General features: G+C 41.1%; 1 protein-coding gene across 2 annotated transcripts in view; it reads right to left on the reverse strand.

Annotated features, from left to right (window-relative positions):
- LOC124612369 (peptidyl-prolyl cis-trans isomerase-like 3) overlaps positions 1-26675 on the reverse strand; it is a 49613-nt gene that overhangs the window by 18106 nt on the left and 4832 nt on the right. For both annotated transcript variants that reach the window (XM_047140536.1, XM_047140534.1), the window contains exon 3: positions 11508-11669. In XM_047140536.1, the coding sequence (XP_046996492.1) occupies positions 11508-11669 (162 nt within the window). The remainder of the gene's footprint in view (positions 1-11507; positions 11670-26675) is intronic.

Raw genomic sequence — 26675 nt, forward strand, 5'->3', positions numbered from 1 at the left:
AAAAATTTTTGGAAAGTTTGTTCTGAAATTATTCAATTTTGACCAAAAACAATGTCCCTTAAGAATTGCGGTATGTAGTCCACAATATCCAGAACTTAGAAAGAATGTTATAATAGGTGACAAAATGTGGGTATATGGGTGGGATATCAAAACCAAATCCCAATCGTGCCAATGGAAACTGCCTGAAGGGCCAAGACCACAAAAAAAATTTCAAGAATTTTGATCAGGTATGGAGGTTCTTCTCACTGTTTTCTTTGATTACCATGAAAGAGTGCATAATGAGTTCCTGCCTTATGGTTGTACGGTCAATAAAAAATACTACCTGGATGTTACCCACCATTTGCGTGAAGCAATCCAAAGAAAATAACCAAAACTGTGGTAAAACCACTCATGGAGATGGCTTCGTGATAATGCTCCCGTTCACATCTCTACGCTTGTTCATGATTTTTTGGGAATAAACAAAACAGTTACATTTCCTCAGCCACTATTCACTGGATTTGGCTCCATGAGACTTTTTTCTGTTCCTGAGGTAGAAGAGAACCATGAAAGGACATTGTCTTTCCACCACTGATGAGATACAAATGAAATCACTGAAGGAGCTGAACACCACAATGAAAAGTGAGTTCCAGAAGTGATTCCAAGATTGGAAAAAATGCTGACAAGTGTATTATATCTCAGAGAGATTACTTTGAAGGGAAAAAAGTTGATATTGATGATGAATAAATAAAGCTTCTTTAAGGAAAACAAAAATTCCTGTTACCTATTGATCACACCTTGTAGACAATGATGTACAAAACATAAGGACAAAAGTAGCTTTCACACAATGTGTCACTGCCTAGTAACATAGCTCGATGAAATGTGGCTACACATGGAAAGAACTGCTACAGTAGTAGTACAGTAGGTAACAAAGAAACACGCAATGAGACGAACAGAAATAATACTTTTTTTTTTTCTTCAGAGACAACAATTCCACTGTAGTCACCGCAATTTATGATGGTCCATTGGACATGATGAAAGGAGGGTCATGGTTCTTAACAGGTGTATGATCACTATGGTCAGCAATGCTTGCTCTGCAATATGCGCTCCCATGCTAACTACAATGTTGGTAAGGAGTTCTTATGGAAGGGCTTTCCATTCCTCCACCAGCGCAATTGACAACTGCTGGATGGTACTTGCTGCATGTGGACATGCTGCAATACACATCCCACATATGCTCAGTGACATTTAAGTCAGGGGGACGAGCAGAAGCCAGTTCATTCACCAAATGTCCCCTCGTTCCGAGAGCTGCCCCACCTGCACTGTTTGATATGGTTGAACACTGTCACCTATAAAAATGAAGTCAGAGCCGAACGCACACTGAAAAAGCATACATGAGGAAACACTAAAGTGTCAAAATAATGATGACCAGTGAGTCTACAGTGTTTAAAGATTTGGAGGTCAGTACACTCATACAATAATAAGCCTCCCCACACACAACAAGACCAGAACCACCAAACAACCATGTTTGACAATGGTCCTGGGTACCTTACGTGTTTCTACATCTTGCCATATGAGGATACATCCACCATTATCGAACATGATTGTGTTGGTGGTCCAGACGTTATGGTGTGGGAAGGCAAGGCACACTCAACAGTGAACAACATTGTGACACTGTACTCCTTTCCCAGCTGCATCTTTTCAAGAGTGCTTTCGGCCCTGACTTCAGTTTTACGGATGACAATGCATGGCTGCATCAAACAGTGCAAATGGAGGAGCTCCTGGAATGTGAGGATATTTGGAAAATGGACTTGTGTGCCATTCCCCCAACTTAATCCAACGAACGTAAGTGGAATGTGGGGAGGTATGTTACAACAAGTCAACATGCACTAACAACCATGCAGCACTTGTCAACCGTGCTAGTGGAGGAACAGAACAGCCTACTACAAGAACTGCTTACCAACCTTGTAGCCAGAATGGATGAACATTGCACAACACGTATTGAGCTACATTACTTGTCAGTGACACGTTTCTTTCTACATACCACCAGTGAGCAATCGTTTTTGAAGAGTCTTCCAATGTTCCCAGTAAATCATTTATGCAGACAAGTTTCCTTCTCAAAAAAATTTTGAGATCAAAGTAAAGAAGACGATAGGTGCATTATCAGAAGTCATCGGCCTATCTCCATTGTGGTGGAATGTTACTGCATACTTCAGTCTTCCAGGAAACCCCTTGACTCAACTGATTACATAGGTAACTCAGAAGTGTTGCTACCAAGCCAGCATAAGATTTTAGTGCTTTGGCTGAGATACCATCAGGGCCACAAGAGTTGCTACTTTTTAGTGAACTAATGATTTTTGTGATCTCCCTAACAGATTAGTTGGCAAAACTCATGTCTTTTGGTGATGGAGTATGTGTAAGCTATATAAGAAATAAGTTGACTGGATCTCCTTCAGATGGCAGATTTTTTTGTCCCCATGTTTTCAGCTACAGTTAAGGAAGAATTCATTTATTTTCATTTATGTCTAAAGAAATCCACAGCTCATGGTCTCGCAATAGCTTTCTCGCTTCCCAAGCATGGGGTCCCGGGTTTGATCCCCAGTCAGGTCAGGGATTTTCACCTGCCCAAAAATGACTGGGTGGTGGTGTGTCGAAATGACTGGGTGTTGTGTCACGATCATCATCATTACAGTTGGAGGAAGGCAATGGCAAAGCACCTCCATTAGGACCTTGCCTAGGTGCATGTCTCCTGCATTGTTCCCCTATGCTCTGTCAAGATGCATGGGACTTCATTTCCATTTCCATTTCCATTTCCATTTCAGTTTCCATGTATAAAGAAACAGGTATTGGTGAAGATCTTTCAGCTGAACTAAATTTATGAAATTTACTCGCAATTTCAGAATCTTAGGTATGATGGTATTACCCATTAGTGACACATGAAAGCGTGTGATAGACCGGGGCTCGAACCTAGATTTTCCACTTGCTCGGATAACCAAATTAATTGAGGCAAATCTGCTGGATTCTAGTCACGGTGTGGCACAAACTTTCGTGTGTCACCAATAGGTATTATGTTCATACCTAATGCAGCTAATGTGAGAAAGATTCCGCAATTGCAAATAAATTTCATGTCATTTGTCTCACTGCTGCTGCCATCTGGGAGATCAATATCATTTGTTTTCCTGGGTTTAATTGTTTCGTGCCTTATAATGCTCCAAACTGTTCTTGCCTTGTTTTTGGAACTTTCAATTTTTTTTGTGTGGTGTATGGTTTTTGCCTTTTTTGATCATATACTTAACCATTCTTCGTGCTGCTTGCAGTGCATTTTTAGATCTTGATTAGAGCAACTCCGTTTCCATTTAATAAAACTCTTTTTCATGGTACAAGATAATCTGAACCTAGATATTAGCCAGCCTTTCCCTTGGCATCCACTGAAAATGTCTCCGACTTCTCATAAAGGAAAATGGAATTCATAAATTAAGAATATTTTTAGGAAAGAAACTTCTTGTCTGCTATGTGCCCTTTGGTAACTTCTTCCCCCTTCTCATCCTGTAAATTCTCTCTGCTTAATTTAACTGAGTCAGCATTTCCAAGTCTGTGAAATTTCCTTTTCCTCTCTTAGTTGAACCAGAGTGATGGAAATGTTTTATAGCTGTCATTTATCCATAATGGGCAGCTAAACCATTTATTATGGAACTCACATCTATTTCATTAACACTTTGGCGACCAAGCCAGAGCACAAGTCGTTTAAGTGACTGCACCTGAGTATATCTTGGGCCAATGTTCACGATGTACGAACCATCTCTTGCTCAAAAACTGGGCAAATTAGATAGGAGAACTAAGTATGGACATCTCGCCATCCAACCTTTGACAAGTGCAGCCCTCCAATGTCAATTTCTAGAATAACTTTAAAGCAGCATTAGCAAACTTAACAGTTGTTATCAAGACTTGACAGAGACACTGTGCACCTGCTTTGTTACGAAATTTGTGCATTTATTTGTTACGATTTTCTTGTTTGCTGTAATCCTGCTACGAATGTGTCACATTTGTTGAGTGAGAAAGATATTTTGGGAGCTTTAGAGGAAGAATTCAGTGATTTTAGATCATACAGAGAAATATCTGAGTGGGAAGAGTATGCAGAAAATTCATATTCAAGTAAACTACAGTCTGATACAATGTTTCCATTGCTAATAGTGTTGCTGTAATTATAATTTAGTTCTGTTTTATTTATCTTCATCTCATCTTTTTTTATATATGTATCTCATGAAAAAGCAGCATTCAATGTAGGTTTTCAAGATTTGTTCGGAGAAGACAAAACAATCTACTGGCAAAGCAAGCACACAAGCTGGAACAGTTCCAAATGTAACATACCTCTCTGTATGCATGAATGCTTCAGACTTTTTCATACAAAAGCCAAGTATTCGTGAAATTGCTCAAGAATGCATCTCCCAATTATTTTTTGGAAGGATAATTATATTCTGTTATCATTCTTGTAAAATTTGTAATCTATCACAGAACTAAATGAAATATTAAAAATAAACCTCGAAGCTTGGGCTTTTTTGTGTCATCTTTTAAGATATATCAAACACAAATGTGCCAGTAATAATTTAAATAGTGCCACAACTGGCTGGTTTTCTGGACACAAAAATTTTTCGAAGTGGCTGGACCTCAAAGTTTTGAAGATATGGATTTAAAAATAAATTAGCAATTGCTTTAACACAATGTCCTCCTTGCAGTGGTCAAACCAAAGACAGACATCAGTAATTCTGGATGCCCTCAATCAGAACTATACGAGATGAAAACTATAATGAAATCTCCGTATACAATCACTTCCCAGTTATTTCTACAGTCTTATTGGTATCACCTTCAATTGTTTAAAACATTTATGATTATTGCCTACAAACTCAGAACTGTGACCTTATATGTTACCTAGTCTATTACCAAAGTACAGCACTTTTACAGTTGTTCAATTGGCCTAGGACTTTATTCCTCTTTTGTGGATATAACCATTCCCCCTTTCCTCATATTACACTTACATTAATGTGATACTAATTTGTGTCCCTCTAGTTTGATCTGTTCAATTCCTGCAATTTCCAAATGATGTTTCATCATGTAAGGTACATCTGTAGGAAATACCTTTAGATTTCTCAGTGTCTTGCACTGATAAGAGATGCCTGTTCTTATTAAACAAGTTTCTTACGTTTTGATGGAGAAGTCAAAATGTATTTTCACGGTTAACCTTTTTTCTGTCCAAACTACCAGTTTTTGTTTCTTCATTTACTTTTGCATACGTTTCTATAGTTACTGGACAGCTCTATCTTTTGGCACCATTTATCCTAGAAAATTCCTAGTGATAATATTGGAAATCACAAGGATTGAACATACATTGGTTTGGTTTCATTGAATGCTTCTGGGAATTAGTCATACAAGTAACCTCTTACCAGAAACATTCAAATGAAAACGACATCATGTGAGGCTCGAATGTGTAAGATGTGATACATCACTGATTTCCATCTGTGATCACTGATCTGCTGGGCAACATACATTGTTCTGAATTTAGAGGTCCAACACAAGTCATCCAGAGTTTGTCATACTGCTCAAAGAGTGACACAACCTTTACTTTTGTGCAAGGAGCATTTCCAGTGATGTGCCTGGCTTCATACCCAATTGCTTATTTGAGGTTATGGTTCACATGGTTCATCGCACCGACAATTACAACTGCATTATCTTTCAAGAAGTTTCCCAGAGAACCTAAATCATAGGTGACACCACTGCATCCTGTACTTTGCCTAAAAATACTACCTACCTGATATTCATTACCAAACAAGTTCTGTGCTAGTTCTAACATTCCCCTCCCATAACCACTGCTTAAAAGAAGAACCTCCTTGGTCTTTTTAACCCTCTTGACAGGAAAACTCCGCAATAAAGATAATGAAAAATTAATGGTTTTTTGAGAAATTATGCAAAATTGGCAATTTTCACAATACAACACAAAATTTGTAATATTATCTTATAAAAATGTAATAAATCTGAGGATAGTAGTTTACTAATATTCAAAACTGATAGATAGTTCCTGAATGTTAAAACTGCATTTTGACTTTCAATCTCCTAAAGTTAGAGTTTCATGTGCACTCTTCCAATAATAGTTCAGTTCCTGGATAACGAACTTTGAAATGATGACAAACAGAACACCCAACCTGGCAAAAACCACCCAATTAATTTGACAAAAAATGTCTCCAATTTTGGCAAAAAATGCCAAATTTGCCGATTTGGCTAAAATACTGCATTTGGCAAAAGAACACCATACTTGGCAAAAAACAATACCGTGTTTGGAAAAGAAAATTGCACTGAATTTGGAAAGAAACACCAAGTCAGCAAAATCAACAACAGCGAATTTGGAAAAAAAAAAAAAAAAAAAAAAAAAAAAAAAAAAAAAAAAAAAAAAAAAAAAAAAAAATGGCACCAACCTTACAACCAAATTTGTACAAAATTATCACATATGGAAAAAATTGTGAAACACCAAGTTCAACAATAACACAGAATTTATCAAAGCAACACTGAATCTGGCAAGAAATAATGCCATGTGTGTCAAAAAAAGTATGGTTACAACCAATTTGGCACAATCAACTAACTTGGCTAAAAGTAATGTCAATTTTGGCAAAAAGTAACAGCAATTTCAGCAAAAAATGACACTGATCTTATCAAATAATAGCAAGGATTTTGGCCACGAAACAAAATTATTATTTTTTTTTTCCATCCTGAGCTATGACTAACATTAGCTTGCACTTTTTTACTGTCTTTTCAGAGCATACCTAAATTCCTCAGATTGTTTGAATACTTTCTGTCTGCAGTGCAGTGAAGCTGTTTTGAGACTGATGCTAGCAGACTTCCACAATATCTTGAACCTATTGCTCAATACAGTAGGTTTGACCACAGTCCAGTCATCTACACTATTACTAACTTTACTGCTGCCAAGTACAGTTCTGAATTGTTCTAATTCTGCCCATGCTATAGCCATATCAACTTAGAGTTTTAAGAGCAGCTGGAATTTTCTCATAATCATGGAGCAATAGACATAACTACTACAGTGCCAAAGGCTCGTCACACATCTAATCCAAGCTGGTTGCTTTGCTGCATCCAACATGAATAATCATTGGTAGTCTGCACACTGTCGATCTTTTCCACTAATCTGCAGCAGTTTTCACACTTGTCAATTGTGACAATAACATTTTTGCATACATAATTATTTACCAGTACCTGCCCAATGAAATATTGAGATTACTTGGCTTTTTACAGTTTTATTTGATAAAAATGACTAACTAATGATACTGGTATATAATTTAATCAAGAAATTTGTGTACGAGATATACAAACAATACCTATTTAGCTGTATGTTACATTACTAAATATTTCATAAAATGGATACTGTTTCTCGTAAGTGATTTCACTGCCACTACAGCAAAGACTGAGATCAGGTTAAGTTGTGTTCATTACACAAGTATACAGTAAACAAACTTTTTAGTAAAATATAGTAATGCAATTTGTTATTTTTATTTTCTAAATTTACAAAAAGTTTGGTATTCGTCTCTATAAATAGAGCTTTAAGAATACTGACTACTGTTTACAACAATACTACAGCAAGTACTTCGATATTTCTACACAAGCACTAAAACTAAACTTTTTATTCACTACCACAACTATAGCAGCTTGTTAATCACTGAAATATCCAAATTTAATGGCACTTTCAAGTCTTACAATAGAGATCCCCAGCAGTGGAACTGACTTTTTCAAACTATCTATATGGCAATATAGGTTAAGATCCCAGGTATCACATCCTGCAACCATTCACCATGGCGGAGCCTCATTTGCAAGTAATCGAAGAAAAAACATTTTGGAATTTTGCTTGATGCTCTACAGATTTTAAAAAGTTGTTTTTTTTACTAACTGGCTGTGTACTGTAATGGTTACAGTACAAGCCTCATATGCAGATTATTGTGGGTTCGAATCTCATTAGGTGCTTTGAAAGTTTTACATTTTTAAATCTTTATTGAAATGACTTTGATCATTATTTTTGTTCAATGAATGGGTTTCAATGTAACTTTTTTTACTTGTGGCGACATCGTGCAGTTACATAGCATTGTATTGTGCATGTTTAGGAACAATTACTCTGTTAAACATTTTGCACCAGCCATCAGAGGTGTTGTGTTTTATATATGTATGTTTTGTTTTTGTTATTCTTTGAATATGCTTTTTTATTGTTGGTTCGTGCATGACTACAAGATAATGCTGATGTTTTTGTTTCTTGCTTGTTATTTTCAACTGCAAGCTCAGAACGATCGAACAAGCCATGTAATCTTCGCCGTCTCCTGTGATTGTGATTAATAAAGCCACATTAATATTGTTCAAAGGAGTTCTTGTGTAGTGTTGTTCTGTCAATTAAGTACACATATGTTCAAATGACAGTCTGCTCAGCTAGTACCAACATCTATGTACCATCACTTTCAATCACCATTTTAACTTTTCTAACTGCTCTTATTCCCCCCCCCCCCCCCCATCATTCTTCTTTCAGTTAGAAACTCTGTGCATGTGAATTTAAATGTACAATTATTTTTATTAATTTATCATAATACTTAAAAATTTGAAAATGTCGATCTATCAGGGTGGAGGGGGGGGGGGGGAGGGGGAGGATAGGGGGGGGGGGATAGGGGGGGGGGGGAGAGGGAGAGGGGACGAAATATTCTGTTTACATGTGCAATGATTTCAAAATATGATTTTTGTTGCATGATGTACAATTTCTTGGATGGTAATAGTCATTTACACATTTAAATCACAAATTTTTATTGCACTATGGACAACATAGGTGAAAATTTAAATGAAAGAAGGGATTATAAATAAAATTAAATTAAAGCAAAATGATAAATAGTTATAATGAATAACAAATACAATAAACTGGACAAAAATATAGGATGATGAAACAAAAGAAATTAAATCAATGTTAATGCATGGAAATAATTAAAATCACATGCTCAAAGATTCCAAGTGGTAAAAGAATTACAGGAAAAAAATGAGAGCAACTGAAAAAGTTGATATGGTGATTAAAATGGCATGACAAAGGAACAGAAATAGATAAATTACTTATAAACCTATTAACTGAATTAAAAAAGTGACCAAAGTTGTTTTGACAAGGACATAAAAACAAAAAATTTCAAAGCAGCTAATGAGATTGAAACACCCATAACCACTTGCATACGAGGCTTGTACTATAATCATTATGTTACAAAACAAGTCTGATTTAATTAACTTATTTAAAGCTGTACAGCACCACATAAAATTTCAAATTTTGTTTGTAGATTGTCAGCAAACAAGGGCTCACCAGGGTGAATGGTTGCAAGTTGTGATACTTGGGACATTAACCTACAGTACCTTATAGATAGTTTCAAAAAGTCGATTCTACCGCTTGGGGCATCTCTTTGTTAGAAATGTTCACAGAGTCAGTGAAACGCTGTAGTTTCTTCCCGCGTAACTCTAAAACATTCAAGTTGATGATTGTGGAAGCTCAACACTAATTCAACATCATCAATTTGCAGTAAAGCAAATATAAACAACTACGCCACAGTATGCATAACAGTTCTATGTTTTACGAGCTGTGTATGCATCGATACAAAAATCAATGTTATCTCTATCTGGCAACACTGGATTCATCTGGCAGCAGCAGTGCACTGATGCAACAAATGTGAGTTGCGGGGATTCACAAGCTAGCTAACAATGTCTCCCTCCCGTCCCACCATCACAAACCCAGAACACTGTCTAGGATATGATGCATCATTGCAGGCTACGATGCTAGGTAGCTCGAACTGAGAGAGATTTGTGGTATCAGTAACAGTACAATTTCTGTTAGGAGCTAGTTTCTTAAAGGAAGAAATAAAAGGTATTCATATGATGCAGGCTATGAATCTAAAGTAACAGCATATGCAGAAGAACATGGAAACAAAGCAGCTGAGTGGCATTTTGGCCCTCCACCAACAGAGAAAGCCATTCACGATTGGTGGACTAGTAAAGAAGAACTGAAGAAAATGAGGAAGACTAAGCATGCAAATAAGAGTACGGAATGCAAAATGGTCAAAACTATAAGATGACATACTGAAATGGATTCAAGGACACCAGCAAAATTTCACTGAAATTAATACAAATATGATTCAAATACATGCTCTTAACCTATTGCTACAGTGGAACTTAACAGACTTTAAGGGTGGTGTTTGTTGGTGCTACTGGTTTATGAAGTGTCATATACTAAGTATGCGAACCAAAACCAAAACATCTCAGAAAATGCCACAAGAGTATGATGAGAAAATATTATCTTTCCATCGCTTTATTATTAAACATCAAAATAAAACCAATAGGGAGTCGACACAAATAGCAAATATGGGTGAAACTCCTCTGATATTTGATGTGCCGAGTAACTGAAGTATAACTAGAAAAACAAGCGGACTTGGAAAAATGCACTACACTGTTGTCCTTTCATGCTGTGCTGGAGGTACTACAGCCAATGATCATTTTCAAGCACAAAACAATGCCAAAACTTTCCGAAATACTGCCAGCAGGTGTTTTTCACATACATGACAAGGCTTGAATGGACAAAACCGATATGAAATTATGGATGAACAGAATGTGGAAGAGAAGGAAAGGTGCTTTCTTGAATAAGAGGTCTCTCCTTGTGCTAGATCAATTTAGTAGCCATCTGAAAAATTCTGTAAAAGAGAAGTTGAGACAGGGAAATACAGGGCTTGCTGTTACTCCTCGAGGACTTCTCAGCGGCAACCTCTTGAATATCAATAAATAACCCATTTGAAGTGTATATGAGTGAGGAATGGAAAAAATGGATGACAAATGAAACCCAAAATGAATTCACACAGAAGGGAGCTTTACAATGACCTACAATCAAACAAGTGTCTCAGTGGATAAAACAGTCATGGTCTAGAGTGAGACAAGACATTATCGATAAATCTTTCAAGAAGTGAGGCACAAGTAACGCTCCCGATGGCAGTGAAAACTATCTTATATATGAAGAGGACAATGATGATGAAGAAGAAGAAGAAAAAGAAGAAGGAGAACAACAAAGTTCAGATGATGATTTTTACACATTTTAAAGGTCAATTCTGTTTTATAAACAAATAATTTGTTCAGTCTGGCTTTACAGTCTAATAATAAAGATGGTAAAGGTTTTGTTTTGAAAAAAATTGCATCTTATAGCCCGTAGCGTTTACAGTCTGTAAAATATGGTAAATGAATGATTAGATGGATTATGTATTGCACTGTAATTAATGGACTGAAGAGAAATAGCTGTTCCAGAATTTCTTGAGAGGTCACTTAAGAAATTACTTCTGTTTTTGTAAGTAGAGAAAAATAAAGATGTTTTGCCGAATGAAGGAAGAAGGGGATTTAGTTATTTATAAAGAGTTAGTGCAGTAACATAGAACTTAATTTACACAGAAATAATAGTCTGATAACAGCAAATAGTGGATATTTTTTGTTACCTTCAAGTCTTCCTTATATTCATCTTCGAATTTCCGGCCCCATATGGAATTTCCTCCCTTCCCTGTCTGTGTAGGATCTCCAGTCTGAACAATGAAGCCTTTAATGTTCCGATGAAATAAACAGCCATTGTAATAATCACTTGCACACAGTGCTAAGAAGTTCTGAAAACAGAAGATAAATATAACACATTTTGTAAAAATTTTGAAAAACAGTTAACATAACAATTTCATTTGTGGTATCAAGCAGTCACTGTATATTCTTTGAACTGTGAACTCTGGCAATTTTTCAACTCATTCCTGTTATTTCACCCATTTCATTCATTTCCTACTCTATATAGTGTGGTAGAAACTCTCGTTCTGGAATTACTGTTTGAAACTTTTGTTCATGTTTAAGTTTGATATCACTGGTTAAGTAGAAGTTACTGCCTAAAGAAATTTATGAAAGTATTATTGACACAGCAATAAAAGTTCTGGGAGAATTACAGGGTTGTCACCAGGCACACAATAAAGAATGAGAACTTGCTAGATTTTGGAAAAATCCTTTTAATGACACACACACACACACACACACACACACACACACACACACACACACACACACACACACACGTCCATCTACATTGTGCCGACTAAATACACAATGCCAGAACTTCAGTACAGCAGGCAGACTGGGGAGAGAGTTTGTGTTCTGTGAGGTGAGCAGAGAGAGAAAGAGGTGAGCAGCTTGGAGGGAAGCAGCTGGTGTGAGGAATAGTAATGCAGGCGGCTGAGACAGCAGTTATATGAATAAGAATGCAACATGTGGGCACTAGAGATGGTGAGCTGTGCAACACACAATGACATCAATGTCACTAGACACTGAGCACAAGCTCATATCAAGTGAAGGATGGGGAAGGAAATTGGCCGGCATGGATTGGGGAGTGTGACAGGATAGAGGAGGAGGAGATTGTTGGGTAGGAGTGTGTGCAGTGGCTTTGCACAGATTTAGGCCAAGAGTATTACAGGAGAAAAGGCTGTAATCCTATTGCAAGGATAACTGCCACCTGCGTAGTTCAGGAAAGCTGAAGCTTGGGAGAACAATCCACGTAGCACACATAGTGAAGCAGCCGTTGAACTGGAGCATATTATGCTCGTAGCATGTTCCGCCACTGGGTCGTCAACTCTTTCCTTGGTCTGTTTGGTCGTGGCCATTCGTTACGGCGAACAGCTGGTTGTTGGTCATGCTTACATAAAATCCTGTGCAGAAACTGCAGCAGAGCTGGTATGTGACATGGTTGCTTTCACAGGTGCACTGTCTCTGATGGGACAGAACGAGCCTGTAACAGGACTGCAGTATTATCTGGTGGATGGGTCAATCTGGCAGATCTTGCATATGGGTCTTCCACAGGAATAGGACCCCTGTGGCAAAATGTCGAGAGTGGCAAAAGGATGGACCAGGATGCTGAGCATGTTGGAATGGCAGCAGAGTAGCACTTTAGGAGAGGTGGAAGGGCTCTAGTAGGAAATTCCTCATTTCTGGGCATGATGACAGATAGTCAAAGACCTGGTGAAGGTCAAGGTTCAGTTGCTCCAGAGCAGGGGCACCACCTTGCAGCTGGTTCTTGGAAATGGTGAGATGATAAGAAGTGTGTGAGAATATGACATAGGAAATCTGTTTGTGGACTAGGTCTTAGGAATAGTGCCTGTCTGTGAAGGCCTTTGTGAAACCTTCAGCATATTGGGCAAGTGACTTCTTGTTATTGCACAAACACCATATGTGGTGGCCAGGCCAAATGGGAGTGATTTTTGGTGTGGAAAGGGTGATAGCGGTCAAAATACATGTACTGTTTGTAGTTTGTGGGTTTTATATGGACAGAGGTATGGATAGAACCATCAGGGATGGAGATCAACACCCAGGAAGGTGACATGTGGGGTTGAGGAGGACCAGGTGAAGCAAATGCAGAGAATGTGTTGAGGTTGTAGAGGAATGACAGGGCTTCTTCGCCTGGGCCCAGATCACAAAGATATCATCAATGAGTATGAACCAGATAAGGGGTTTGGGAGACTAGGAAGGTTTCCTCTAGATGGCCCATAAACATGTTGACATATGATGGTGCCATACAAGTGCTCCAGCTGTGCTACAGATTTGTGTATATCTTCCCCTCAAAGGAGCAGCAGTTATAAGGGAGGATATAATTGGTAAGGTGTGTAAGTAATGAAGTAGGAAATTTGGAGTCAAAATGATGGTGGGAGAGGTAGTGTTTGTTAGAGGTAAGGCCACAGTCATTAGAGATGTTGATGTACAGAGAGGTGGCACCAACAGTTGGCATCCATAAGGCAATGGGGTGGAAATGGTCAAGAGGTGGTGAAGGAAGTGGTTTGTATCTTTGATATGGGAGGCTAGGCTACACGTAATTAGTTGGAAGTGTTGGGTTGACAAGAGAAGGTATTCTTTCAGTGGAAGCACAGTAACTAGCTACAATGAGGTGTCTACAAATGCTGCATTTATTAATTTTTTAAAGCAAGTAGAAGGTGGGTGTGTAGAGGATCATTGGGGTGAGGAGGTTATGGATTCATGGGAGAGATTCTGGGATGGGCATATGGACCTGAACAGGGATTAGACTTCTGGTATGGGATTACTATGGCTGGGCTTGTAGGGTGACATGTCAGATAACTGGTGGAAGCTTTCTGTCTTGTAGTCACTGCAGTTCATCACAATAGTTTACAAACAGGATTATTTAATCAGGATCTGTCTTCAGAATGTGAATGGCTGTTCTTTCTTCTATTGAGAGGGTTTTGTTCTGTGAAAGAATGGTAAGGCCAAGTTCAAGGCAAGGAATTCCTAGAAGATGAGCAAGGAATGGTTAGCTGGGAGGGAGGGCCACAGTTGGTTAGAGGTATGAAATGGGATAGGCAAGGTTCAAATTCTGGGATAATACTGGTTTTGTTTGAGCGATTGGTGGCAAAGAAGTGTTTCCACAGTGTGGTTGGTTTGTTGATTGATTGGGGTTGAAGGGACCAACCAGCAAGGTCATCAGTCCCTTGTTTCAAATGTGGTCCATTCCGATAGTGTGACATCTCAGAAAAGTCAGAACGATAAAAGGGAAAAGGCTATAAAACATAAAAGTGCAGTCATGTCGTCAATGGTAAAAACAAAATGAGGTAAATCAGCAAGAGAGCAAACCCAATGCGATGCTAGAGGCAGGAAATACCCCACCCCTGAAGCAGCAGAGGCAAGACCACCTGCAACTTAAAAGAGTGCAACTGCTAGAATGTAGAAGTGTATATGGGAAAAGGAGACTAACCAATCCTAAAAAGTGATAAAAACAGAGTAAAAGGGGAAGAAAAGAGGACCTCGGCCAGGGAGGGGAGTCTGGGATCTCCAAACACGGCTTACAGTGGGAGATACCCCAACACGCACTGCCCTGCTCCAACACCAGAGAGAGATGAAAAACCTTAAACCAGAATAAAAACCGCTTTCCCGGAGGAAACCGAGAACCAATTCGACCACCCGGGAATCGTCAGCCAACATCAAAGATAAAGTACGGGAGAGTCTGTACTTAGCACACCGAGCCAAAGAAGGGTGCATTCAACCAAAATGTGCGCTACTGACTGGAAGGCTCCACAACCACAAATTGGGGGTGGCTCATCACGCAAAAGAAAACCATGGGTCAGCCTGGTATGGCCAAAGTGGAGACAACACGGTGCGGTCGAGTCATTTCGGGAGAGGCGAAAGAAAGAACGCCACGGGCCTGGTGTCATCTTAATCGCATGAAGTTTATTAGACAGGGAGGTAGCCTCCCAAGAGTTGGCCCACGATTGTGCGAAGTGGGATTTGATATGAAGCCGTGAATCTGCTGCAGGAGGGGTTACAGAAAATGGGGTAAGTGACTGCTCCCCCCACCAAATGATCAGTGAGCTCATTACCTGGGATCCCCACATGGCCAGGGACTCAAAGGAAGTCAATGGTACAAGCAGCACGGTGAATATCAGCGAGATGGTCATGTATGGCAGAGACTAAGGGATGGCGCGAAAAACACCGGTCAATAGCCAGAAGGCCACTCATTGAGTCCGTACATAACAAAACGTGGTTGTGTTGGGACTGTTTAATAAAGGTAAGGGCCTGGAAAATTGCCATCAACTCCGCAGTAAACACCCCACATGTAGGTGGCAGCAGATGATTTTCCGTTCCAACACAAGATGTGAAGGCATATCCCACATGATCAGCAGATTTAGAGCCATCAGTCTAAAAAAACAACAGCATCCCGAAACTCCCATAGAATTCAGCGGAAAAAGGAATGGAACACCATCGGGGGGATGCAATCTTTCGGACCTCGGCGGAGATCCATCCGAATTCGGGGCCGTGGAACTAACCAAGGGTGGGTGGAGGGGAGGTAGTGTGGAAGACAGGACAAAGAAGGAAGCTGAAAATCAGGGCAAAGAGACACAAGGCGGAGCCCAACCGGTAAACCCGCCTGAGCGCAGGAATCAGGTGGGTAACGTCCATGGTCTTGGAACAGGATAGAATAGGAAGGATGAGTGGGAGAGGAACGGACAGCGATTGCATAAGACACCAGAAGCTGTGACCGCCGAACAGAAAGAGAGAGGGGGAGGGGGGGGGGGGGGGGAGGATCCCAGCTTCAACCAGGAGACTATCAACAGAGCTAGTAGGGAAGGCACCAGTGGCCAAACTGATACCACACTGGTGGACTGGATCCAGCACGTGCAATGTGGAAGGAGCAGCCGAACCATAAACTTAACAACCATAGTCCAAGCGAGACAGACCTAAAGCACAATAAAGGTGGAGAAGGAGAGAGTGGTCCGCACCCCAAGAGGTGTGGGCAAGGAAGCGAAGAACATTGAGTTTACGGAAACATACTACCTTCAGAAGTCTGATAGGGGGCAGCCAAGTGAGCTTGTCAAAAAGAAGATCCAGGAAATGAAACTGTGGACCACAGGCAATCGTTGTGCATAGAGAGAGAGCTCTGGATCAGGGTGGATCGTAGTACAGCAACAGAAGTGGACCACCCGCGATTTTAAAAGAGAAAATTGAAACCCGTGTGAGAGGGTCCATGCAGAGGCACGCCGTATAACTCCCTGTAGCTGCCGCTCTGCATAAGCCATCGAATAGGAACTAACCCAAATGCAGAAATCCTCCACATACAGAGCAGGGGCGACCAAAGGACCGACAGAGACCACAAGTCCATCGATAGCAATGAGGAAAAGAAGTACACTCACTAGAGAACCCTGTGGGATGCCCATTTCCTGGGTCCATGGAGAACTAAAAACAGTACCAAACCGAACCTCGAATGACCGATGGAACAGGAACTGGCGCATAAAAATAGGGAGTGGGCCCCGAAGACCCTACTGATGAAGTGTAAGTATGATGTGATGGCGCCAAGCCGTGTCATAGGCCTTGCGAAGGTCAATAAATACTACAACCAAATGGCGGCACTGGGAAAAAGCCTGCCAAACTGTGGATACCAAGCGAAGTAAATGATCGATCGGAGACCGTCCCTCTCGGAAGCCACACTGGTAAGGGGACAATAGATCCTGAGATTTGAGGACCCAATTGAGCCAACGGGCTACCATCTGTTCAAGTAACTTGCAAACAACATTTGTCAGACTAATTGGCCGATAGCTTTCAACAAATAGGGGGTTCTTAGCAGTCTTAAGAACAGGAACCATGATGCTATCCGTCCGCTGAGAAGGGAAGTCACCCTGGAGCCAAATACAGTTAAACACCCAGAGAAGATGCCGTTGTGGAGCACTGAAATGTTGAAGCAGTTGGTTATGAATGGAGTTTGGGCCATGAGCCGTACCATGAGAAGAAGAAAGTGTGGAAAGAAATTCCCATTAAGTAAAAGCAGAAGCTTCGGCCTGCTGTTTCCGGTGAAGGAATGCAGCCGGATATGAGGCTGATGCCGTTGCAAAATGGGTAGCAAGATTTTCCGCAAGAATCAACGGGTCCATACAAAGGCCATCTGGGAGGTGAAGGCCTGGGAGGGTGGACTGCCGATGGCAATCTTGGAGAGAGCGAAGTGTAGCCCATACCCATGACATAGGGACAGTAGAACCGAGGGAAGAAACAAATCATTCCCAACATATCCGTTTGCTCTATTTGATTAAATAATGGGCTTTAGTGCGAAGGCGTTTAAAGGTAATAAGGTTGGCAACGGATTGGTGCCTCTCAAGGTGCTGCAAAGCTCGACGGCGATCACAGATGGCAATGGCTGTACTCCACCACGGGACTTGCCGGTGACGAAATGGTCCAGATGAGTGCGGTACAGCAAGGCTAGCAGCACGAACAATTGTGCCAGACATGTCACATAGGACGTCATCAATACAACCCGACAAAGAAGGAGAAATACGACCTGTGCAGTGTATAGAGGCCAATCGGCGCGTTGGAAAGACCAATGAGGTAATCTGTCCATCGGGGAGCGGGAAGGGGGCGACAGAATCAATGGGAAATGGTCACTATTACAAAGGTTGTCGTGTGGTGACCAGTGCAATGAAGGGAGGAGGGAGGGAGAAGAAAGAGAAAGATCAATGGCAGAAAAGGTACCATGACCGGCACTGAAATGAGTAGGGGAGCCATCATTAAGAAGGCACAAGTTGTGGTTTGTAATAAACTGGTCTATGAGAAGACCTCGTCTAGATGGAAATGCACTGCCGCACAAGGGATGATGAGCATTAAAATCCCCGAGGAGGAGGAAGGGAGGAGGAAGTTGCTGAAGAAGGGCAGTTAAGGCAGCAGGTGTAAGAGTCCTGTCAGGAGGGAGATAAAGATTGCGAACCATGACCTCAAGAGTCCAGGTAGACCCTAACAGCATCCGCTTCCAATGTAGTTTGAAGAAGAATCCATGTGCTAGCAATGTCTGTACAGACCAACGTACAAACGCCACCAGAAGGCTGCAGGGGGCTGACCCGATTTTGACAGAAAACACGGAACCCACAGAGGGTTGGTGAGTGATCATCAGTAAAATGAGATTCCTGTAGAACCACACAAGCTGCAGAGTAAGACAAAATAAGGGATTTCAATTCCAGAAGGTGATGGTAGTATCCATTACAATTCCATTAAATAACCACAGAACGATGATTCAAATGGGGGTTGAACAGGCTAAAGCCAGTCATACCACCGGGTCACCACCTGTCACCGAAAAGGAGGGGGGCGACATCCATGAACAACAGGTCAAAATCTGGTTGTGAAGCCGGGTATGGGACCTCTAGTGACACCAAAGGCTCCTTGTCCCTGGACTTCTTCTTTTCTGTTTGAGATCGAGGAGGGCTGTGTGGCATAAAGGAGCCAGCTGCAGCACGATTGGGAACAGAACGAGATTGGGCGACCTGGGGGCTGACAGACCATGGTTCTCGCAGTCGTACGTGGCAGCAGACCTTTGGCCTGGAAGGTGCCGGGAAGGGGCATCCCAGGAGGGACGTCCTTGACCGGCAGACACCGAATAAGTGGGACACTTCTCCGGCTGGGGAGGGAGAGCAGTGCCTGGAGGAGAAGATGTGGGAGCCACAGGGGAGGGGGGGGGGGGAGGAGAGGAGGTCCAGGACTGGGGTAAGGAAGGGGTGAAGATGTAATGAAAGCATAACAAGACATCATGGACACAGGGTGAAGACGTGCATACTTCTTACGAGCCTCAGTGTAGGTTAAACAATCAAGGGACTTGTACTCCTGTACCTTCTTTTCCTTCTGATATACTGGGCAATCTGGTGTATGTGGAGCACGATTGCCAAGACAATTAACACACACAAGAGGGGGAACACAGGAACTCCCCTCATGGAGTGGATGTCCACAGTCACCACAGAGAGGGGCCTGCAAACAGCGGGAAGACGTGTCCAAAACGCAAGCACTTAAAACACCTCATAACAGGTAGGATGTACGGCTTCACATCACATCGATAAACCATAATCGTTACTTTCTCAGGGAGGGTATCCCCTTCAAAGGCCAGGATAAAGGCACAAGTATCAATGCGATTGTCCTTCGGACCCTTCTGAACATGCCGAACAAAGTGAACACCCTGCCGTCCGAGATTGTCCCAAAGTTCCTCATCAGTTTGAAAGATGAGGCCTCTGTGAAAAATCACATCTTGAACCATATTTAGAGACTGGTGGGGGGTAATGGACACAGGAATTGTGCCAAGATGGCTACAGACACGAAGGGCTGTAGACTGGGCAGCTGAAGCAGTTTTGATCAACAACGAACCCGAACACATCTTGCCAGGGAGTCCACTTCGCCAAACTTTTCTTCAATGTGTTCCATACAGAATAAAGGTTTGTCATTGGTGAAAGTATCCCCATCAATCCTGGTGCAAACCAGATAGCGGGAGAAAGGTTTTGCCCCTAGCCGACGGGCCTGACCCGCCTCCCAGGGGGTAGCCATGGAAGGGAAGGCTGAAGGGGCAGGAGAAGCAGCAATAGAAGAATCAGTTCCATGCAGTGAGACGGCCGCAGAAAAACTGCCAGAGTTCTGGACCCGTATGCATTTCATTTGCATAGCGTCCGCCCTGATTATGCAACAAAAATAAATTGCAAAACCAACATAACCAGGAGGATAGCGGGGCCAACATAAGCAAGGACACCAAGAGAGGAAGAGCGGAGGGCGAAGGGGAAGGAGCAAGGAGAGGAAAGGAGGGGAAGGGCAAGGAAATGCAGCCCTGGAAAGAAGGAAGGCTGCAATAGCTTGGGAACCCGTGCTTGCCACGCACGTACTCACGAAAGAACCGTGAGCCCCCTGGGGGGTCCACAGTGTGAATCAGGGGGAGAATAAGTCTCAGTATTCTGGGTTTATTAGGAGTGAGTTTTAGAGGATGTGGTAAATGGAAAAGGCCACAAATGCAGGGCCTGCATGCTTTATAGGATTGATGAGGGTGTTCACAGTGAATCAGGATAGATGTTGATGAGTACCGGTACTCTAATGCAGGAATGGTATAACAGCACCTTCATTAATTTTTGGAGGCTGTCTCTGGAATGTTCTTCCTGGTGATGGAGGACAAGGATTTCAGTGTGGTAGATGTGGCATACGTACTTGGGATTGCACAGTAACAAAACCTCACAGCATCTATGCTATGGAAATTTGTTTCTGTAGTACCAGGTTTGTGAAGGAAAGGGACTGGCAGAATTTAAAAATATGAAGGTCATTGGGATGGGGATTCCAGGGTGTGTGCAGTATTTAAGGAACAAGATGTGAGACTGTGTTTTAGATAGGGAGAAGGGGGCTTATGGACTCAACAGCAAGGTTATCAGCAGCAGTATGGAAGTTGGTAGGAACGGAGGTGGTTAAAACAAGTAAAATGTCATAAACCAAGTAAGGGTAAGTCTGGCACATTACATCCACTTTCTCCCAACTCCAATCTTGGTCACCTGCATAGGTGCACTATGTCACATCCTTTAAGTTAGTGTAAAATTGGGGCATCGTGGATATTCTGGGCTACTTTATCTGTTGTGTACAAATGTTGTAGAGAGTCTGAACTAGAGGTGGGTTGTTCATGAATGAATGGGTCCAAAGGAACGGTTCACTAAAGTGAATGAAAAGACCAAGGAACGACTTCTAAGGAAAAGTTGTTCACCATTCACTTCGCTCACGGTTGGTGTCATTCCTGGGAATGGTCATAGTTCACTGTTGTCATGGTCGGTCTTATTCCTGGTCATTCACAGTTCACTTCAGTGATCTCATTCCCATCTTTGTCTATTTTGTGTGGTCCTCATTCCCTCCTCAGTCTTACTCAGCCGGTTTCATTCTTTTTTGGTAGTTGCTTATTCCAGTTCAACTTACATAATTGTAAAAAGTATATAAAAATTAAGTTGTATGTAGCACACACATTTTTCAGCAACAGAAAGTGAAATCTGCCTATCTCTTCATTATTTTGATCAACAATCAACTGTAGGGCATTTATTTATCACAAGGGAAGTTATTTTTGTTTGTTTGACCAATTAAAAAAGCAGCTATTGTTTTGTCCACAGTTTAAGTTTCATCTGCTTGGTATAATGACTACGTTTTAAGACAGCTTTTATTAATTTCTTAATTGTAGTGTATGAAAGTTTACATAACATCTGTAATTTTCGCATTTCTTTCAAAAATAAAACATGGCATTTAGGCAGGCTCTTATTTTTCAAGTTTGGTTGTTTTTGTGGTACCCCCAGTTTACAAAAAAGAGTGAGTTGTGCACGATTTCGACTCATTGAGGAAAGGGAAAGTGGTGCCTCTCCATTTTTTTAAAAAGAAAAAAAAATCATAGAGTGGCTCTGGCTCCTGAAGTGGCACAAGATCATGCTTCAACTTACATGCTGCTAAGAAAAATACAAACAGAACATACTGCAGTCCTTCTTGTGGTCATAATTCAACACAGAACAAACTTTTTCAAAACATATATGGCTCTCGCCATCCACTTTGCATGATGGATCACCTTGAACATGGGAAGACAGATCAAGGGATGGTTCTTTGAGAAGAGCATTTGCAGTTAATTCCAAAACTATCAACATAATCACCTCATACATCTCATAATTGCAAGGTAAATACAAGAGATCTTTTTCCAAAAGATTTTCAATCCAACCACATACACCTCTGAAAGGGCCCACTTCTACACTGCTGTGAAAGAAACTAAGGATTTAACTAAAAATCCACATATATATTTACAAGCACCTAGTTAATAGAGAACTTTAATTTTTATTTTTTTAATATGGTACATCTGTGTGTACAAATTATATTTTAAATACATCAATGTGTATTTAATGAATTGTTGAATTTCATACTCAATTCACTCTCGTCTCTTAATCCTTTGGAGACCGCTCACTTAGAAGAATATTGAGCCTAGGAAACTGGCCATTCATGCCGTTATTTAAAGTACCACTGGCACATGTGCAAATGGTATATCTTCAAGATTAGTACATACTAAAAAAGAACCAAACTTCAACCTTTATTTTCTATATTTACTTTAGATCTTTTATAGACTACACATTTCAAACTAATGATGGCAGAAAGTATCTTCCCAAGAAAAAAGTAAAAGGTGAGTTACTGAGCAATTTCTTCCTCTTGAACTTTCAAAATTTCTTGCTCACTCAACAAACATAGTATGTTTGCAGCAGAATCACAGGAAACTGCAAAATCTAATGAGTACATCAGTGCAATCATATTGGCTCAGTTATTCATGACAGGAACAGTTACACTCACTAATGTTTTTATCGAAATAATTCTATAAATTTGCAACAGAAAGGAGCACCAGTCAAGGGACATGTCGCAAGATGTTGGTACATTATTGTCATACGAAATAAGTACACTTTTTGAGTGACATGTGGCTCACATGCTGAGAAAATCACTGACCAAACTATACTTGAGCTTGGTCTCCAAAGTGTTAATGGCAGCTCGTGCTTGGTTAGTTCTCTACCTCAAATAACTGATGCTGGATTCCATGCACAAACCTTGGCTCCCCTTTCAACTGGTGACTGATCAAAAACTGATTATCTATTTTGACTGTAAAGATCTTCAAAGCTATTATGTATACTACGTTGTGAAGGTTTTGGGCCAAAAAGAAGTTTTGATTCTATTTTCCTACGACGTTTTGATGATATACAAGCATATTTATCTAGTTACCTCCATTGCTGATACGCAGCTTCTATGTTTAGTATTTAATTTCTCTGCTCCTATGTCAGAAGTCACGATTTTTCTAATAAACTATCACTCACCACACAGACGATATAGCAATTTGACAGCTACCATTTCTGCAGCAACAGGAAGTCACTTGCCCAATATGCTGAAGGCCTAAAAAATGGCTCTGAGCACTATGGGACTTAACATCTGAGGTCACCAGTCCCCTAGACTTAGAACTACTTAAACCTAACTAACCTAAGGACATCACACACATCCATGCCCGAGGCAGGATTCGAACCTGCGACCGCAGCAGCTGCGTGGTTCTGGACTGAAGCGCCTAGAACCGCTCGGCCACAGTGGCCGGCCTGTTGAAGGTCTCACAAAGGCCCTCACAAACAGGCACTATCCCCAAAACCTGGCCCACAAACAGGTTTTCCACACCCTTAATTGTCCCACCATTATTCAGAAGAAGCTGCAAGGTGGTGCCTCATGTTCACCCAATATCACCCTGCTCTGGAGCAACTGAACCATATCCTTCACCAGGGCTTTGACTACCTTCACCAAGCCTGCAAATCAGGAACTTCCTACCCACATTTTCCCACCCCTTCTGCCATCCACCCGACATACACAACATTCCGATACATCCCTATGCCACTCCCATCGCCTTGCCACAGGGGTCATATCTGTGTGGAAGACCTGACGCAAGACTTGCTGATTCCCACCGACAGCGCATCCTACCTGACTCAGGCTTCTCCTGTCCCATCAGAGACAGTGCCACCTGTGAAAGCAACCATGTCACACACCAGCTCTGCTGCAACTTCTGCACAGCATTTTATGAGAGCATGACCACCAATCATCTCTCTTCCTGAACAAACGGCCATCTCCAAACTGTGGTCAAGATGAGAGCTGATGATCCAGTCACTGTACACACTGTTGAGGACAACACGCTTCAGTTCAATGGCTGCTTTACTATCCATGCCATCTGGATCCTGCCCCCAAGCATCAGCTTTCCTGAATTACACAGCTGGGAGTTATCCTTGCAATACCACTTTTGGCCTGAATCTCCACTAATACAGTACTTTGACACCTTCCTCCCAACAATATCCCCCTCCTCTGTCCTGCCACCCTCTCCCTATGCATGCCTTCACATCATCATCATCGATGTGTGCTGCACAGCTCACTAGCTGCATGCACATGTGACACATTCTTATCATGTACACCTACTACCTCCCCCTCGCACATTCCTAACCTGCATACTGGCTGCCTTCGTTCGAGCCATCAGATACCGCTCCCCAATGCCCCTTTCCTGTTTCCCACATCTATCTCTCTTTACTTAACTCAATGTAGCAATTCATTAGAAATGAACAGTGGACAAAAGTAAACCTCTGAACAAAAGTACGACACACACACACACACACACACACACACACACACACACACACACAAACTGACTGAGGAAAAAATCCTGAAGTTGAAAGACTATGGTGAAAATCCATGGCCAATAAAAGATCAACCAATAATGTACCGTAGTGTGTGCGTTCAAAATAGCAGCTAATAATTATACTCAGACGAGAATCCCCATGTTGAAAAATTTCTGGAAAGCTGTAGTTTCCAAATACTGAGAATGTTCTACATGGGATTGCCAATGATTGTGGTACCACACATCTGGTTTGACCCATAAAATCATCAAGATGTGGCATACCACTATCTAGATCTTAACCAATATAGCAATACTCCTCTATTAACACAACAAAAACCTGTCTAGTACACCTCCCCACCACACTAAAACCACATCAGAACCAGGGCTGAGAAGAACACGGCTATTTAAAAAAAAACGGGGGGGGGGGGGGGGGGGGGGGGGGGAACAGAGGGTTTTATTGTTTTTTTGTGTGTGTGTGGGGAGGGGGGGTCATATTGATGATTAAATAGTTCAACTTCAGTTCCTATGAGTAATTTATTCAAAATATTAATCCATTCTTACAGCTACTTTATTAGTGTCTCATTTTTTGCCCTGCCAGCACTGCACCAATCAAGAGAATTTTCTCCACCTACACATGCTTGTTTTGTCAAAATTAAGAAATAATTTAGGAGAGAAAAGACCCTAGAATAGATTGAAGATCTATAAATTTCTATATTTAAACTAAATTGTACTTCACAGTCATTATGTTCTATATAAAGTTAAAAGGCTTTTTTTTCCAGAAGGGTAAATGTTATTTAACTGTGTTTCTTTCTGCAAGAAAAGTTAAAACACAATATTAATCAAATAAATAAATTCTTGTGACAGTAAATAGTCGCCTTCAATAAATTTGATGGCTCTTTTTAATTTATGTAAAGCTAACTAACGTAACACACCTATCACTCTCATGGTCTGTCACATGTGCACAAAACTAAATGGATGAATAATACTGACAGTAACTTAGTAAAACAGTACTCTGAATGGCCAGTCTAGATTGCATGACCCAGGAACCCCTCCAAATACTATCTCAATAGCACTGCCACATGTATTGGTCCCTGGTTCAAGAAGCACCAACTTTCGTCAACATCAATTCCCCGCAGTGGCAACACCTAGCGTACTCAACAATGAGGCCATGTAGCTGTAGGAATTTTATAGTCACAGCCATACCCTCATCACAGTCACTAATTAACAACTGTTAAAAGTAATCATCAGACCCATACTCAGCAACGAAAGACAAACGGGTAAAATTAAATTCTACACATGAGAAAATTTCAAACAACAAACCAACAACTGCAAAACTGAAAATTAACCATAACCAATCACTACTGAAATTAAAACGACCCAATGACAATCCAACAACAGCCTCAGAAAACACCAATTTCGATGTAGTGATAAGCCCAACCCACACTAACATCAGGCACATTCAAATCAGAAACACAAAAATCCAACACTCGAGTGCACCACTGCTTCCTTCAATACGTCCTCTGTAAACACAATCCATTTCAAAGATGCCGCACCTCAATGATGTCACACAACACAGTTATGTCACGGTTCAAAGCCAATGTATGGTATCGCCAATTTCAATTGACCTTCCTGCACAATATATCATCTTGAGCAACTGAATCACTGGCTGCATGAGAGATGTTGTGGACTACTAATTGCTCAATGTGTCATCTTTCCCACCTGAATACATGATTCAGCTCACTACTACACAGTTTCAAACATGGTCAACTCTATATGGCAAATTGCATGCTATCTCATATATAGGTCTGAATAGTAAGTATATCCTATTATTATCAATACATGATATCAATATAATGGAAGGAAACATTCCACGTGGGAAAAATTATATATAAAAACAAAGATGAGGTGACTGACCGAACAAAAGCGCTGGCAGGTCGATAGACACACAAACAAACACAAACATACACACAAAATTCAAGCTTTCGCAACAAACTGTTGCCTCATCAGGAAAGAGGGAAGGAGAGGGGAAGACGAAAGGAAGTGGGTTTTAAGGGAGAGGGTAAGGAGTCATTCCAATCCCGGGAGCGGAAAGACTTACCTTAGGGGGAAAAAAGGACAGGTATACACTCGCACACACGCACATATCCATCCACACATACAGACACAAGCAGAC

The sequence above is a fragment of the Schistocerca americana genome, chromosome 4, assembly GCF_021461395.2.
Source record: "Schistocerca americana isolate TAMUIC-IGC-003095 chromosome 4, iqSchAmer2.1, whole genome shotgun sequence".
In the NCBI taxonomy this organism is placed as follows: Eukaryota; Metazoa; Arthropoda; class Insecta; order Orthoptera; family Acrididae; genus Schistocerca; species Schistocerca americana.